This window comes from Centruroides sculpturatus, unplaced genomic scaffold, assembly GCF_000671375.1.
Source record: "Centruroides sculpturatus isolate CEXI.00-Female unplaced genomic scaffold, Cexi_2.0 scaffold1334, whole genome shotgun sequence".
NCBI lineage: Eukaryota > Metazoa > Arthropoda > Arachnida > Scorpiones > Buthidae > Centruroides > Centruroides sculpturatus.
The window spans coordinates 111,698-130,879 of NW_019385450.1; the positions used below are offsets into that span (position 1 = coordinate 111,698).

The following is a 19,182-nucleotide window of genomic DNA, read 5'->3' on the forward strand; positions in this document are numbered from 1 at the left end:
CCTAACGTCACGCATTATAAATATTAAGCTGTTTCGTGAGAAAGCGAAGATTCTTTCCATTTATACTTTCAGTTTTTTCCCCCTTTCTCTTCTTTTGTATTTTCATAATCGAAATATTGTACGGGAAGATGGAATTTTTAGATCGATACGTCACCGAGAATTCGACGGATTTTAAAATGTTTGTGTTAAATAACGCGCGTAACACGCGGATAATTGATGAGTTTTTGTTACTAAATATTCCAAGATCAATGCCAAGAGTTGAATTAATATCTGTTGGGGCACTGCAGCTAAATTTCATGCTGTACAGTGACGTGTTTCCTGTTATTCTCTGCACATATATATACCCGCAGATCTTAGTTTTAATTGAAATATTGTAAATGATAAATAATAAAATTTGTTTCTAGTTAATTTTCTTACTTAAACAATTAAAAATTCCTCCATTCTTTTAAAGTTTCGAGTGGGATTTACCATAATGAAGAGGGTGACGTAAAAAATAACGTAAAGTAGGAAGAATTTTTGCATCAAGATTGAGGGAATGGCTTTAAAGATGCACGAAAACGTTATCAAAATCACCGTCATTAAGTAAAACGTGTAATTTCTTCTCGCGCTTTCAACCGTCTCTTACTTCATCTACATCCTCCTCTCTCGCTCTCGACGAGAGAGCATCCTTCAAGCAATTGTCTTCTAGTAATTGCACTAGTGTCTAAGGTGATTGAGCATCAATAAAAACAGGATTTCTGAACAGAAAACATTCAACATATTCGCTTGGAACCGCGCACATAAATCCCCCTTCATCACCACCACGAACCACAGCAATAAATACTCTAATTCTCCTATCCATTAATGGATAAATTCGGCGCTTTCTACATCCAACATTTTACAAAAACCACCCGAAATAAATGAATTTCTAGAAAATGGAAGCGAATTTCTACTTAATTTCGGAAACGGAATTACATCCGACGTCTGTAAATTCGATAAGATAATAAAGTCTGTGCCTCACCTCGATCGATAATACGCGCGATACATAATTACACGGCTTATTACTACATAATTTTTCGCATTAAAACTCGTTTAAGTAGCAGAAAAATGGTGATGAGTCGGAATGAATAATGAGCATCACACAACGTCGACTAGGAGATTAAATTCTACCATGGTTTATTTTTATCCAATGTAGATCTATACATAAACACTGAATAAATAACAAACTTTACATCCGAATTATCACCAATTTATATATATATATATGTATATAATTATATATTTAGAGACAACAGAACTACTACTTCGTTCCTCTAATTTGTATTACTCCTCATCGTAGTGGAAGAGGAGAGAGGAGAGGATGAAAATAAATCGTTGTCTTCATTTATTTTTACTTTTTTAATGCCTTAACTCAGGGGGGAATCGATAAAGTTCTCCACTTTCCGACAAAAATAGTGATTTTTTTTTTAAAAGAAAAATATATATATGTATATATATTTTTTTATATTATTCGTGTGTGTACATGGATAAATTTCTCCTAACTCTCATCGTCGTCGCCATCCTCATCGTCAGTCGAAGGTGGAAGGGAGGAGAGGGATAAACAGAAAAAACCAAAAATATACGATGGACGGGGTGGACAAAACGTGACGACGCCTCCCCTTAAGGTGAATCAGAATCTGTAGACGATGACCGTTCGGGGCATCTAGTTTGCACTATTTTTAACTTAGGACCAGGGGGTGGTTGTTGATCTTCGCAGACATGTACGACGATACCCGGCTGAGATTCCGAAGGTGGGTGAAGTTCGTGGGTTTCTCCTAAAACAGGGCAGATTTGTTTTTTTTTTAAAAAATAAGATCGACGGACAGACAGATGGACAGGAGGGAAGCTTACCTGGTCCTAAATTCGCTATGGCAGCCAACAGATCCATATTGACGGTGGGTTCGGCTTCCGGATGGGGAGCCCATCCTTCCGGTGGTGATGCTGGAGGAGAGATGAGGAACTGGCGCACGGGGGATGGTGGCTGTAGGTAGGAATCCGACGAATCCGAGTCTTTCGTGTCGGTTTTAGGCTGGAAGGGCGAAGAGTCAGACCGGAAATTCACTAGGAAGCGGTAGGAGGGGAGGGGTGTTTTTTTTTGTTTTCCTTACCTGCGCAAAGTAGCAGTTCATTATACTATCACCCATTTGCTTTTTGTGACACTGGATTCTTGCCTTAGCTGCAAATGCGGGGCTGCTGTAATTGACGCGGGCACGACGAAAACTTTTGAAGTATTGGAATGTCGCTTCTTCTTCGAAATGGCGAAACAGAGCTTCGAACCGAGCCTGTCGACGATACAAAAATCTAATTAATAAGAAGTTGTAATGACGTTTCTATAATTTAAATGTAAATGCATAGGCAAGTTTTCTCGCTAGGTACAGTACATACAATTAACACTTGTCCTTACCTCTCACACTCTTAAGGGTGCAGAATTTAAGTCTTTGTAGTGTCGTACAACTTAATATGCACCATATATTCTTCCACCAACCTAGAAGTGCACAATTTACACTGCCCAAACCTACCACAAGACTAGAAGAGCACAATTACACCTGCTTGCATCTCCTACACCAATCCACAACTCTCACTTATGTACTCGTAAGAGTTATAGAGAAGTATCAAAGCTTCCATGCCACCTTGTCAACTCAATACCTACATAGAAGCTTTGAAACTAAGACGTTCACAGATGTAATTTAATTAGAGAAAGAAAATTGAAGAAAATCGACGTTGTAAATTGAAAGAAAATCGATAAAAATGGAGGAAAAGGTCGCGCTATTCCAGCAGATTTCATGAAGATATTCGAGACAAAAATGCAAACCGAAAATCACAACATTTCTTGTGATTGTCTGATGATCGTATGGCGTGACTCCTCCTTTCTCCATCTAAAACTTAATCATCGAACAAAAGATAACTTATTATTCCAAACAGAAGAATAAAGCTTAAAATTGAAAGGTAACACTTAAACCGGCAAAGTTCCGTTCAGATTTAAATATTTTCCCCTCACTTCCAGCTAGGAACTCCCCATTTAAGCGTGGGATAAAGTAGCTCGCGGTCGACTAGCTGAAATCACTTCCAACGCGATACGAGCCGAACCGTCCCTCAACTCCTCACATTGCTCCAGCTTCTTCCAACCGTTACTCTTACGTCAAAATCGCTCTTTCTATGCTAATTATTTAACAAAAGAGGGTCTAAAAAGTCACGCAAAGCTTCATTTTCTCGCATTTTCATATAAAATTAGGGAGAAAAGAGCTCTCGCTTCTCAAAAAAGCAGCACGTTATTGATCCTTCACAGAACTTCTCCCCGGCTTGAACACCTTAGAAGGCTCGTAAAAGATACAATTTCGAGCATCCTATACGATTCTCATCCTTTAAATTTTATATAACTTTAGCATGAATAATTCACGTAGAAGGAAAGGAAGCAATAACCGAAACTATCTTCAGGAGCATCTGATGCGGTGGGAAGGGGGAAAATATTCCCGATCCCTCAAAAGACATCCTCCAGCATCAATCTGTAAACATTCTGTCAGTAACTATAAATTTTTCAATTCAGAAACTTCATAGCAGACAGGAGTTTCCCTGTGACCTACCACTAACTTGCTAGACTTAACACCCGAAATATCGATTTAATTCGGTTCCAATTCCATTAAATTCGAATTAAATAACAAAAAAAACGCCTCATAAATATTAATTGAGTTATTTTTATCAAAAACAACATTAAAAAACGCCAGGAATTACATTGAACTTCGAGAGGATCGATGCGCGAATTTTAATCGCATCGATTTTCGGAATTCAAGTTCAAACAACAGAATTTTTGGACCAAAAAATAAAATAGCAATAAAATACACGTGTCCGACTTCCCGTGACGTAATTTAGGGGTTAAACTAAGAAAAAAAAGTGGACAGAAGTGACGAAAATCGCGGCAGAAAGTGTGGATCTCCTCTTCAATTTTTCGGCTTCAGGTTAACGTTTGGGGGAGAAGAATGTTCATCATCCAAAAACGGAATTCGATCGAAATTCTTATTATCGAATCCTATCATCTACGCCATCCTATCTACAAGATTCCTATCATCTCCGTTATCCGCATCCATCCCATCCATATCATCTGAGCTGGCGCGTGGAGAAGAAGAAAAATGGCCAGAAAATCTAATTATCTTTCTTCAATTTCTCAATTTGAAAAAAGACTAAAATGTCTTTTCTAGAAATGAAAATTATAAATGCAATTAAACGTTTAAATTTAATTTCTAGAACTCCCCACGAGGCACGAAACCCCCTCTCCAACCGCCATTTATGAATGCCAACGTTGGTCTGGAGCGTGTAATCCGTTTTAAAAATTCCCTATTTAAATATTAAACTAGGGAATTTTTCTTAAAATAAAACAAGTTCTAGGCAACAAATTCCCCAAATTCGCTTCCGTTTCTGGCAATTTAAAGCGCGAATTCGAGCGAATCTACGAAGATGGGTGTGCGGGTAATACGCCAAAAAAGAAATCAAATTTTGCAGCAAATATCTTAAATTAAACGCTATAGAAACGTTCCGACGACATCTTTTTATTCGATTTAACGAGGAAATTTTGTAAATTTTCATCGAATAACGCCGACGAAAGGTTATCGCGTGACGTTACTTCCGTGACCTCTCGCGCTTTTCAAGGTGAACGTGGAAGGCTGCTAACTGGATTAACGCGGTTTTATTGATATTTCCAATAAAAACACTTACAGTTGTATCATTTACAAAGGCGAGAACGAAAGAGAAAGTGTCGCAATGTGTAACGTCACACTCTAACGAACGTCACTCTACCGTTAAGTTCTATTTAAATCACCTTGACTCATCGATACAATGCTAGAAAACCGGGAATTTTCTATTCAAATTATACATTTTAAACGTTAAAAAAAGGTGGCAAACAGTTCCTAAAGTTTCCATCTATATATAAATAAATAAATATATATATATTATGTGTATAACACGAAGCACGTCACACACACACACACACACGCATAAAAAATTGGAGTAGAGAAAATTGATTACGCTAAACCTTCGAAAATATGATGAAAAATGCTCATGGGAAGATTCCATAGCCTTATATGACGAATTATGCTTCACATTTATGCTATTATTCAACATTTTCGCATCGTTTCTTGACTGCTTACCGCTCCGGATAGATGGGAAGATGCTCATATTTTTCATTTTCTTTGCCATTTTTACCAAACGATGTCGTTTAATATATTAAAGAAAGGCCCCAAAAACTTATATTTATCGATATTTTCCTAAAATTTGTCATCACTATCCGGTAAGGTTACGTTTCGAATATCTAGTGATGCTGCGAAGATGATGCAGGGATGCTGGAGAAATCGATTTTTCAAGTTAAAAATTCGTTTTGAACTCATAACATATAAAATCAAAAAAAGTTATTTTTAATGTTCTGAAAACTTTTTTCAAATTAATTCCCTTCCATAATGAGAATTTTACATCCTACAAGCGTATAAAAATTGTAAAGTAACCGCGACGTCTGGTCTACGCTTATTAACTTGTTACGCTTGAACGATAGGAGTTGTTTCGTAATATAAGTTATGAATAAATGCAGGAAACGACGTTACACAACTTTCTTTCAAGTTTTAGCTTCGATAACTCTTCTAATATGTCAATTTTTCATGAAAAATCGATATTTTTTGGAGGGTATTGCTCTGTTAACAGACATCCTTCGGCATTGAGCTCATGCTTAAGTAATGAAACCACTCATACATAATTAAAAAAAAATTGAATAATTAAATTTAGAAATTTCTAAATTAGAAAAGAAACTAGTAAAATATTAAAACATTAAAAAATGTTAATGTAAAATACATTTAAATCAAGCATTTTAGTTGCTTTGACGATTTAAAAGTTGAAGTTTTGGCCATTTTACCCTTAAAATTCTTACAAAATTTGTTATTTTTATAAATAAGAACAAACATAAGCACATAATTATATATTATAATGCTTGTTAATATAGAAACTGATTATAGAAACTCAGTTAAGTGACAGATTAGGATCCGCATCTCTGAACAAATGCTACTTAATTGTACTTAAGAGCAGAAACAAGATTATATTTTTTACATTTTGACATACAATATAATAATATACACACAAAATGTGTATAATTAGAAAGAAAATTTTTATATCAGGCTAAGCAATATCCACAAGTGATCACTCATCCCTTTAGTGTAACTTAAGCTTGAAGACAGGTAGCTTTTCTGGACCACTTTCTTAAAATTTAGCGGAAATAATTGTCTACTTACAAGTTTTAATAACCTAACTAACAGTTAAACTGCTCTGTTTCGTAAAAAGTTTCGAAATTTCAGCAGAAAATTTACTTCGATCTTCCGGTTTACCGGGTTTTACTGCATTGTAATTGAAACTGCTCCTCCGCATCACAATTCTAAACTGCAAATTGTGATTATATCTTAATATTTTAACTAAATTTTAAGAAAATAAATGTATCTAACAACTTTTAAGGTATTCCCTATGAATTGTGTCACGATTTTTGTCAATTTGTAAACTAAAAAAAAAACAAAGTTCCCCTATTTCCTAAAAGTCATACCATTATTAAATTATCAAATTATAAAGACTTAAGTCTTTATAATCTGATATTCTTAATATTTTACATGTATAACTGCTTAACAAAATACTCAATAAACAGTTTTTTAATAAGGAAAATAATAGGGAATTTGCATGTTATAATTAATAAGATCTAAATAAAGAAAATTTCTTCTTAAAGAACCATAAACTTAAATGTAAAGCACAAAAAAAAACAGACAAAAATTCAAGGAAAAACTTCCAAAACTGCAAGTAAGGATAGAATAAAAAAAAAATCTAATTTTAAGAAGAAAAATTGAATTGGGAGCTTTGGATTTGTCTGAAGTCTCTGAAATCCTACGTCGGCAGTTTATATAAAAACGATCGCCTTCTTTCTCGTGAGTTATGACCATTAATGGTTCTGCAACTTGCCATTAGTTTTCCACTCGAAAATATGACAAGAATCTGGTCACGTGGCAAATAATTTATCACTATCAGAATCAATTATCACACTTAACAGTGACTTTTAATTAATAAATACATTTCTGAGAACCACTACAACAGATAAATGCTCTGCATCACAGTCTGAAGATGCAAAGATGATGAAACTAGAGATTGAGAAATTAAAAACCTGTCTACTCCAATAGCATCAGGAAAGTTTTGCCTTTAAAGCTAACTGAAGTACAAACTAATATTCCATTAAAAAAAAATTACAATTTAAAAATAAGAACTTTAACTAGAGCATGTTTTTGAACATGTAAAAAAACATCATGCTCTGATGCTTTAATTACCTTATTTTTAATTATACTTTGCCAGTTGATTAAATAAATATGTAGTGGCATCAAAATTAGCCATTCAGAATAAAGTCAGAGCTAGAAAATCTGGCACCAAATCCTATATCCCAAGATCATTTTGAATACATTTTAGAATTGAATTCTCTCTTCCTCATCCTCTGCCTCAAAAATCCCCTCTCCATCTAAACGATAGAGGGGAGAGATTTGAGAGACGGAAGATGACGAAACAGGTATAAAATTGGCAAAAGAAAAAGGAAAATAAAACAAAATAAATAAATAAAAAGTGTCTCGTTACCGTGCCTATTATTGTCATCATATAGGCCATAAATCGTCAAAATAATAAGTTAAAGGGTATTTGATGACGGTAGCGCAGAATCTACTGCCGTCCGTCAATAAAAGTAAAGGACGAAAATTGAAGGCAATTACAAACTAAAACAGAAAAAAAAAAAAAAAAAAAAAAAGGAAATCTTAAGTTTTAAAATGATTTCAAATTTATTCATTTAATTCATTTGATAACGCAGTTCGTGAATTTTGATGAATTCGTTATCTTCGAATATTTTCGGACGTAATCTAATCAGAGAAAATTGCAGTTTCTCTCTTAACCAACAGAAAAAAAAAGCAATAAAAAGTTTAAATTCCTGTTTTATAAGTTTTATTAAATTTTAATTAAAAAGAAAAAAAAAAGAATTTTTTCAAATTGGAAGCAACCAACAACTGTCTTCTGATGATGTAAATACTTAAAAGATTTTAGTCTACTAGAATATATTATCTCTTATGTAAATTATATAACCGATGCTGCAGTAGGGAAGTATAATTTCTACTCCATTAAGATGCAAAGTACAAACACAGAAAGATGCAACAGGATGATTCGCATCCAAAGGAAACAGAAGCTAGGTTTCCCCTTCCTCGCATCCAAGAATGTAGAGATAATCACCCAAAATTTCTCTTATACAAATATAACAAACTTTAATTTGTTGTTTTATACACATTACCACAAAAATTTCTACTTGAGTAACTTGAAAAATGGGACATTTGGATAGAGAGAATGAAATCTGAAGGTACAGTACATTTGATCTGAAAGTGGCAAGGCTTGGCTTACATCCTAGGAATCATTCTCTCCGAAAAGTGCCATCTAAAGTTATATTTTTATAACTCGTGTTAAATTTATCTATTAAATAATAAAAATCTGAAATCAAATTTATCAATTAACAAAGATTTATCAAGCTACTTTTTGAATAGCAGCATTCATCTTGGAGTTCTGGATAAAGCTACATTCAGACAAATGATACTTAAATTGTAATTACATAATTATTTTAAACATGTTATTAGGTAATAATTTGATTTAATAGCACTAATTTTTCATCAATGTAAAAAGAAATATGCTTATAAAATTAGATCTGATCTGACATGCTTATGGTGCTTAACTGATCCATCATCATCTATTAAAAACTAGCATCAACACATTTTTTTAAACTTAAAAATGAAACCCAATTTTTCTAAATGAAATCAAAAAGTGATTCATACAAATGAATTTTACAAGCACTCTCCTTCTTATCTAATTTTTCCACAATACTTTTGTGACAGATTCCCAACTAATAATGCTTTCTACACAGACAAAACGTGCTGACAAAAGCTTCTCACTTTAAAAGTACAGTTCCATTATGGAGCTAAAATTTAGTTTCTATCGAACACCGGGTGAAGTTTACTACCATTAAAATTTCACAATTGAAAATAAAATTTTGTATAATTCTAGCTGAACTTTTATTATAAAGGATGCTCTACTGTACTAGCAAAAATTAAGTATAAAAATAAGTCAAAGAAAACTTAGAATATTTTATTTTATGATAAAATTTATATTAAAATAAATGTAAATATTTGTGTAAATTAAGAATGTAATGGAAGCAATTGTTCCTTCTTTAGATAAATCGAAGGAAGAAAAACTTTGTTCTCCACAAAGTTTGGAGGACAATAGCTGTGGAGTGAAGCTTGAGAAACAAAACCCACCAACCACATAATAGCACATGAAGAAAGAATCTAGGAGCATGAAATTCTCCTAACTCTCCCTTGCCAGCCGGTCAACAACTAGCTCGTCTCGCTGCTAGTGACAGTTTAACGATTATCAGCTAACCTCCGTCCGACCTATTCCGCTACCTCTACCAGACCACTCTTAGACATTGATGTTGTCACTTCTCCATTCACCCTCTTGGCTGCTTTGTCCTCAATTTAATTGTATAGAGTGGAGTAGTGTGTAAATAAGTTGTTATATATTGTGTAAATAAAGGATGCAACAAGAATTCCAAATAGCAAATCAGAAATTATAAGTTACATTTAATGGATACACAAAGCATATTTCAATCAAATTAATTAATTACAATCATCATCTGATTATGTATCACTTCATATAATAATAAAACAATTACAATGCTGTAAACAATTTAAAAACAGATCAGATATCATCTGGATACCAATAAACTGATGACAAGAGACATAATTATACTGATAATTAGTTGTAATTTATAGAATCTACTATTTTGGTGTACAGATTGAGTTACTAATACAAATAATCCATTCTAAACAGCATGGCTAATGAATAGATGCTAAGACACGGTACATTAAAGAAATTTAAGACATCCAGTTATTAACTATGACAAAGACTCATTTGAGATCAATACACAGAAAGAGTTGGCCACGTTTCGAAACTTATTCTAAGAAAAATGAGAAGAACATGTCCTCAAAAACAAACAGCAGAAGAACATAAATTCTGACATAATATATCGTTGCGTAACTGGTTAAAGTTATTGATCGGTGGATGCACCGTCTGGATACTTAAAACAGCGACCCTGACACACACAAGGAGTAAATGAAGGCTTCTGCAAACATCCCGCCGGAAGCATAATCATGTTATTAACGTCTCAAATGTTATAAAGAAACAATTGTGTTAGTTTTTGGAATTTAAAACTGTCAAAGAAATTTATATTTTATGGAAAAATGTGAAGTTATTAGCTATGAAAATTGTTCTTTGTATAAATAATGAGCTTGGGAAATTTGGAAAACAAAATGCCTTTCACTGTAAAAATTACCAATAGCTGTAACAGCAGCTTTATTTTATTAGAAATCTGACAATTCCTCTTAGAAAGGGAGTTGCTGACTCTTGTTCTCTGCATAAGGGACAGTCCGATTTAGCACAAGTTTTATGGTCGGTTGTCATTCCTGCAAGCAACTCTACACTGACTAGAATATTGGAGTGGAGTGAAAAAAAAAAAACAACTCATATGTGCCAAAGAATAAGTGGATCCCTTCTGCCATTTCTTTTAACAAATGAAATACATAGAACATTTCTTTAGTAAAATTAATATTAATTTTATAGAAGTAGGAACTACTACTGGCTCAAGTTTTCTCTGGATCTAGTGAAAAATCCCCAGCTCCTTCCTCGACAGCCCCGAGAACCATACTCTCTGGTCTGGAACACCATCTGGACTCCATGCTAACTTAAACTCTGGTGAAAACTGCTGTTCAGAGAGAGCTAAGCATTATTGTAAAACACTAATTTATATTTTTGTTGGCATAATTATACATCTGTCGATTTGAAGTAAGCTTTAGTATTGCTATATAAATTACATAAAAATCAGAAAAAATAAACTTTAATGAATGAACAAAGAAAAGCTCACAGGGAATGTTTTATTAGTTTGTTAAAGACTACGTAAATCAGACATTTAATTTTTACAGATGGACTTCTGAAAACAAGGAAAACAATTTCAAATTTAAAAATTAAAGTAGCAGAAATAAGACAGAACAAAATGCATTGCAATGTTTATCTTAAATGTTTCAGCCTACTAACTCATTCTCAGATGTTTCTTGTAAGAAAAATAGAAAAGGCATTGTCTAGAATAGAATATGAGACTTTTTGTTCTACATTTATTTACATCATCTTCCTCATCTCATTCCAAATCAAAGAAGTCAGCTCTACTGATAAATTTCAATGTTTGTCTTCCACATCATTTATCATTTTATCTATCTTCAAATTGTCTTCCTTTGTAAGCGAGACTGCTATCTTTTTTCATAAACTTTTTGTTATTTGTTCCACATTCTCAATGCTTTGTGTAACCATAAAATGCATGCAGGCTTCTTAGCCTACAACAATAGGTCATTTGATGACGTAAGGTCAAGCTTCCAGGCTCATAGTCTCGCCATTTAAGGCATACGTTGTATGAGATGCCACTTCAATAAACCATTCTACACAAATTTAACACAGTAATTTTTTAAAGCTGACAGAATAAATTTCTTACATAATTCAATTTTAACAATCAGTAGTGCTGCAGAGATGAAACTGTGGCTCGTGGTATATCTTATTCTAGCCTGCAAATAAATTTGACAGGCCAACTTATGATATAGAAATATGGATAAAAACAGGTGTACTATTTGTAAATATGAAATATCTGTGGCCTATCTTACACACAATTTGGCTCACAAATCAAAGTCTGGGCACCACTGGATTGCGGAGTTGTAAACCGAGCAACACAATCAGCAAGATAAGATAATAAAATAATGAAAAATTAAGTATTATACATGTAATCACTATTAATTTGGCTTAAACTGGGCATCATTAGATACTTTGATTATTTCAGTTAGGCATACATAGAAAAAGGAGGCAAACATCCTCCCCTTCTCTGGGAAAGTTCTAGTATTTTTCAATTGAGTTATTGTGATTGTCATAGTAACTGCTCATTTGTGTTGTCTGGGTAGTGGTAGGCGGAGAAGTATGCACGTTGAATATTTTCCTTTATTTAGGCGAATTTTTCTTTAAAAAATCTAGAAAAACAAGTTAAATTGAACAATCAAAACTTTCTGCATCACTATTTAAAAACTCCTTCTGAAAGAATACAAACATGAAAAAAAAAAAATTAATTATCTAAGAAGTTAGATACTCTCTAAAGTTTCTAATCTTGAACAGATTAGTTTTTCTATGAAGTATAAAGAAGAAAACTGACACAGGCACCATCTCTTGTTACAAACAAGATTTTAAATTGATCTTCGAGACATTCGAGGCAGTCAATCCCATTCTCAATGATTAATACTAAAGAAACGAATGCAACTATTCTAGTTTCAGTTTCTGTAATTGTTCTAGTCCGACAAAACAAAGATCAAAGTTGCCTAGAAACATCTTCAAAATCAATTTTTAAAAATTAATTTCTTAAATTGCATACACCTTGAAGAATGCTGGCATTTATTTTGGTAAATACAACAAAAATTCCACGCAAAGTTAATATAGTGATCATAAACAGTGTTGTAAAGAAGTTAGAGAGCATTTAATATCATTCAAGCAGAATTTAAAAACTTTGTTTATGTCTTTACTGTTAAATTACAGCTATTGTCATCCTTCAAACTATACAAAACATATGAAAAATATTTAAAAATTTAGATAAAATAGCGGATAACATTGCAACGAAGAAAAAACAAAATGCCGTTCAAAAATTTCCCATTTTATTTTGAGAATGACAACGTGAAGTTACATTTTAAAATCATTTCTAATATTTTGTTATCTGTTTTCAATTTAAAAAGCACTAAACTGAATATAAAAGTCGAAACAGTTTTATTATTTAATTAAGAAAATAGGTCACGGAGAAAGAGAAATTGAAAGTTTCCAAACATTATTACTTTCACTTTGTGTGGTTTTTCCCAAGTCTGCTTTATTTTACGGCCCAACATCTTTCCTGTTGCCAATCACTCATTCTAAAGTAGATTTAAGATAGATCCAAACTGTTAAGCTCCAAATGAGGTTAGACAACAGCACCCCTGACTGCACTAATGTTTGGATTTCCTACTGCTTAAATTGGAAGATCCAATGACATCTGACATGATTGGTAAAGACTAACTGTTACTAAGAGCTTTTGATTTACTAATTTTAATATGACACATCAGCAAACTTTACACAAAAACAATTCATTAAGTTACATTTGTATTAATGGATGTATCTTAATGAATAATGTGGAGTAAAGCATTAAAGGTGTCGGCCTGTCCTTCTGAAAGCTCAATTTTGAGTTTAATATGCAAATATTTGAAAGTGGTTGGACTCAAGCTCCATATCTTGCCCCTGAGCCAATCTACTGTGGGCTTAGCCAAGCATTGACGAAGTGATAAAAGCCCTCTTAATGCTCGTAGGGCATAAGTTGAGGGCATAGTTTGGAAATATTTACCATGTCGTACAATCACAGAGAAACCACAGACAATATTACAAAAGCAATTGTTTTAAGCAATCATTTTTGCAAAATGACAATACTTTGCAACATATCAGTAACATCGATATCAAGAAGCAAATTACTGCATTTTAAGAGGACATTTTTGAAAACGAGCCGCACGTCGGTTGCTACAATTTAGCAGCACACATTTATAAATAGAATGCAAATGCAATTTAGATATTAACAGCATATAAAGTCAGATCAAAGATAAATTTAAAATAGATATTTATCTACAAAACACACAATTTAAATTTTAAAAATATTATATCTGTATGTAGCTAAAAATATTATAAACGATTAGTCCGTAATGCTTCTAAAAATAAAAAATTCTGTACGATAAAAATACATCAATTTTTTAAATTACAGGAAAAAAGAAAATATTTACATGTAAATTATTACTTATGAATTTGTCTATTTTCATGCAGGATGGTTCAAAAGTGTGTTAACTATTTTGTATCATACATTCCGAATACACAAAATATGAATTGTAAACAGTAAAAAAAATTTGAAGTTGTAAAGTAAAAAAATTTGATAGTTTAATCAATGAAATGGTTAACTGACTTTTAAGCCACCATGAATGTTAGCCTGTTTTGAATTACACATACACACAAACAGATCAACACTACTGTGTATATACTATCTACTTGGACCTTGTTTATTAATAATACTTGTAAAAAAAATTAATATTGAATTTTAAATAATCTACAGCCAAAATTCTGGCTAAGTGAAAGATTCAAATAGCAGGGTAAACATTAGAAAAAATGGAAGCAGGTAAAAATAAAAAGATATTTTGCTTTGACTTAGATCTCCTCTCTTTGATAATCAGAAACTACACCAGTATAATAAGTCTTATTAATAAACAAGGTCCAAGTGGATAGTATATACTGTATTTACTTGCATATAAAATGATCTCGCATATAGGATGAGGTGTGACTTTAAAGATTAAAATAAAGAAAATTAGATTTATTAATACAATTCTGATTTTATTTTGTTTAAATCACAAATAAAATATTATCAAATGCACATATTACGGCAAACAAACAACCATGTTTTCTTGACGTTATCTTTTGTTTACTCGGACTCTTCGAAGTACCATTACAACTCTCCTCTTTTTCACTCTCACTCCACAAAGCATCATCCTCTGATCCCTCGAGTGAATTTGAAATGCAGTATTTCCTGAATGACTTTGCTAACAGCTCTTGAGGATTGCTTTTCCACACACCTGATACCCACATAGTAAAACCGAAAGATTACAATGCACATGACTAGGAAAAGTTTATTTTTTATGATTCGGAAAGTGCAAATATTCATTAAAAATACCAATTTAACAAATATGAAATAACTACATTTATAATCATTGCTAAGTGACCATCTCTTTGAAAGCAACATTCATCTGACCTCGATAGCACCCTGCTATAATGGCAGCATGAACTATACATGGTTCACAAAAATTATTGTAAAAACGCAAAAAATCCTTCGCTTGCACATATAGGACAACCTAGGTTTTTGAAGCAGTGAAAAATGAATAAAAGCCTTGTCTTATATGCAAGTAAATATGGTACATAGAAATGTAAAACAGTAAGGACATAGTAGTGTTAATCTTCTTACCTCTTTTAGAAACAGAACTTATAAACCTGACTGTTACACTCATATTCATCAAGACTTGTTCCTTACACATAATTAATAATAAACAATTTTCTACCTTTTCCTCATTGACTTCAGATGGTTCTAGTATATAACATCTTGATCTTACCTCTCTCTAAATATTACACAACTAGAGGGTTGTGAATTGCTTGCATTCATATCCAAAATACAGTATATTATAAATCTTATAGGCTTATTTGTTATATTTGAATCAGAATAATTTAATGAAGAAAACATCTGAAATGTATTGTAATTCATACAAAAAAACCCAACATAATTTACAAAAGCACAGGTAATTGCTGCTTTTGGGAACCAAAAATATATTTTACTTAATTACTCGATGGGGCAGCAGCCTTAAAAATGAAGCATTGTAAGACCGAGTGCCTCAAAACAAATACAATTGTTTGTTTCTGAATTTGTTTACTGTTTTTTAGTGTGCAAGATAAGGAGTGGAAATAATGAATCCTGAATTTATAATGTCGCATAACGATTAATAGTAATTAACCATTCTAATTATCATTCTTGATCTGCGGCTAATAACAGATAACCATTTGAATCCGAGTGACGAGTCATATGAGATCGGCGGATAGGATACAGAATGATGCAATGCAGCAAGGGGTTGTTAAATTCTATTTATGTAAGCAGCATCTATCCTATAATATCCTCCGAGTCTCATTAATTTTGCTGTACAAAAAACATTTTTTTTCATAAAAATTGGATAATCAAACAGTCTAAGAGCTTCTGTCTTGATAAGAAAAAGTTAGTTGTATTTAAGTCATTTCATAAACAGTGTTTTTGAGCCTTTCTAGCTCATTTTTAATACAGAATTTACTTCAAGAACATTAATTATTATAATCATGAAAAATATCTATAATATAGTGATAGACAGCACGCTAATCATTTGTTACAAAAAACTTTTACCTTTTAGTGACATATGTATATAATCATGAAGGCGAGGAAAGTGGTCTCTTGTTGGTTAGTAAAGTTCCAGATTTTAAATGAGTCTGTACTTGAATAGAAGCCAGAAATAACACTAAAAAAATTTGATTTTGTGTCTAAAGTAACACTAGTAAAAGTATAATTTCTTATTAGATTGACTCTCTGTTAATATACATGTATTCAACATTTATATATGACTTTGTTTAACCAATACTTATTTAGGCCAAGAGGATTAGGAGAATTGTCGCATACAAATTATGAAGTTTAAATAAAATCATAACCATACCAATATAACATTTACAGCTTGATTTTGAGTGGTTAAGGTGTTGGTGCACAACTCCGGGGACCCAGAATCAAATTCCGACGAGTCGGATGAAATACCGCAGAAATTATTTTGGATGATTGATCCGGATGTGTCGGGTTTGTTCCTCTCCGCCTAGTCATCCCATTGTGTCCCTAACTGAACCCACAATAGACACGGGATCTTGAGTAATGACTGCACGACATCATTACACAAAAATAAAGAATTGTAATCATAAATATAAACATTTTTGTTAATCAACAGAAATAAACATTGTTTAAAAATTTATTAAATTACAAAATGTACAAATAAAAAAAAATATATTTATAGAAAAACCTCTTCTTTTAATGAAATTTTATTAAAAGTGTTTTTAAAAATAATTAAAATGACTAAAAATAGATTCTGATAAAAAGTTTTATATAGTCTTATTATAATTTATTTTTAATTTTAATTGTAAATTAGATCATTTGTACTTAATTTACTAAAATTATATTTAGTAAGAACAGAATATTTTTAAAAAAGTGCATGAATTATTCTTATTTCACCATCAAACAAATGGAATAAATTAGATGCTTTTCACATAATTAAGAGGTTTTTTAAAATAATAATTTTTTTATGAAATAAAAGTAAAGATCTGTCTAAATCTGAATATACAAGGTAAGTATAGACTGTAAACTTGCTAATTTAAAAATTCTAGAGGTAAAAACATTCATCTTTACTTCAAGAACCATTTAATAAAGTAATCATCATCATTAAATCATTTAAAACATTATGATGCATCAATTAAACAAACTAATGACTCCATACACTAATTACAACAAAAAACAGACTCCGGGTAGGAACAGAAGCTTGCATCATCATCAAGAGAATATTTACAAGCCATTCTGTCTCATCGTCACTTAGTTTAAGAATCTATTCATCATCATTTCATTCTAAAACCAGCTGATGATGAACCAGAATGGTTTGAAAACCTACCCGACAATAGCTTTCTACACATCTATTTCTTATTATTGGTAGATCTCAGACTTCATTACCTGAAGTTCAAATGTATAATTTATTACAGATTTAGGCTGCAAAACAGGTATAACTGCAAGATCTTGTACAATACAACTTAAAAGTAAGACTACACTTAAATGCAAGCTTTACAAACGATTTAGAATTGTAGAAATTGAATATTTTCATTACATAAATTCATTTCTTCATTGTAGTTTTAGACAAGAATAATACATTCTCAATTAATTAACTCTAATATAATTAAATTAGTTCTCAGATAAACATGATTAAAATAGCTTTATAATAATATTTGCTTTTGTAAGTAATTCTAGTAAACTTTCACATGTATGCAAATGATGTTTCTTTATATTCAAGCAGCCTATTCTAAAAATAGCACATATCAAGCGCATCACCGGATGATCTCTGCAGCCGCACTAAAACCCAAACATCGTCATTGCTACTTTACTTATACTTAAAAAGGACAAATTGCAACAAATTAGCAACATAAACAAAATTTGGTAAATTTAGTTTTATTTAAGCAAATTTTGATCACTCAACACCCTTAAAGTAGACTTCACTGCAAAGTTGTAGATTGCATCATTCACATATAAAGAATTATGCATTTTTTGTTATGTAAAATGCTTTAAAATGTTAAAATATGTTTGATTTGATGACAAGGAAAGCTATCAGGTACAAAATATTTGATAATTTGCTCTGACAACATTTTAAAAGGGAGTTAATGGTGTTTGTTGGTTAAATGAAATGTTAAACAGGTCATTTAAACTTAATTTATGTCAAATTATTGAAAAAATAAGGGTTTTCTTATTCTAAAAATAGCATGCATCAAGCGCATCATCAAATGATCTCTGCAGCCACACTAAAACCCAAACCAAACACCATCATTATTACTATTTCACTTACACCTTAAAAAAGGCAAAAATGCAAGAAATTAGCATGATAAACAAGCCAAAATTTGGTAAATTGACTTCAATTTAAGCAAAAAACTCATCACCTTTAACCTTAAAGTACTCTTCATTGCATCTCACTCATTACCCTTAAAAGTACACTTCACTGCAACACACTCCAAAGTTGTAGGTGGTCATCATTGACATATAAAGAAGAATTATGTAGTTTTTATTATATAAAATGCCTTAAAAGGTTAAAATATGTTCACTTTGATGCTGAAGAAGGCTGCCAAATGCAAAATATTTGGTAATTTCCTCTGACAACACTTTTAAAAGGGAGTTAATGGTGTTTGTCAGTTAAATGGGTCATTTAAAAGCTTGATTTACGTCGAATTATTAATAAAATAAGGGGAGAAAGTCGCTATCACTTACCTTTTGCTCCTCATCATTATAGACTGAGATGTCTACATTAGTTATAATTAAAGAAGTGGGAATGTCTTCCAATTCCGTTCCATTTTCCTCGAAATCTGTTGTTATGTTTTCGAAATCCATAGTTTTTGGTAATATGTCGAATAGTTTCATTCTCTTCTCTTGAAAATACTTAATATTGTTTCTATTCTCAACTAAATACCTAAACGTTTTCTGTCTCCGGCATCATACGGCCACCATTTTAAAAGGTGCACAAGATGCCCCCTGCCGGAAAATTATTTTAAATGATCAATTTCATAAAAAAAAACCCTAACCCGAAAGTAAATAACGAATTCGAGTTTTAATGGTCGAATATAAATATAGTAAATTTTTAAATAAATAAT

The 19,182-nt window shown here is 32.0% G+C and overlaps 1 protein-coding gene across 1 annotated transcript; it reads right to left on the bottom strand.

Moving 5' to 3' along the window:
- Positions 1–1,121: 1,121 nt before the first annotated feature.
- LOC111639117 (calcipressin-2-like) lies at positions 1,122–19,064 on the bottom strand. The gene is made up of 4 exons (XM_023384897.1): positions 18,803–19,064; positions 2,127–2,300; positions 1,870–2,047; positions 1,122–1,793 (listed from the first exon to the last, which is right to left on the bottom strand). The coding sequence occupies exons 1-4, from the start codon at positions 18,950–18,952 to the stop codon at positions 1,639–1,641; spliced, it is 657 nt and encodes a 218-aa protein (XP_023240665.1). The 5' UTR covers positions 18,953–19,064; the 3' UTR covers positions 1,122–1,638.
- Between the last annotated feature and the right edge of the window lie 118 nt (positions 19,065–19,182).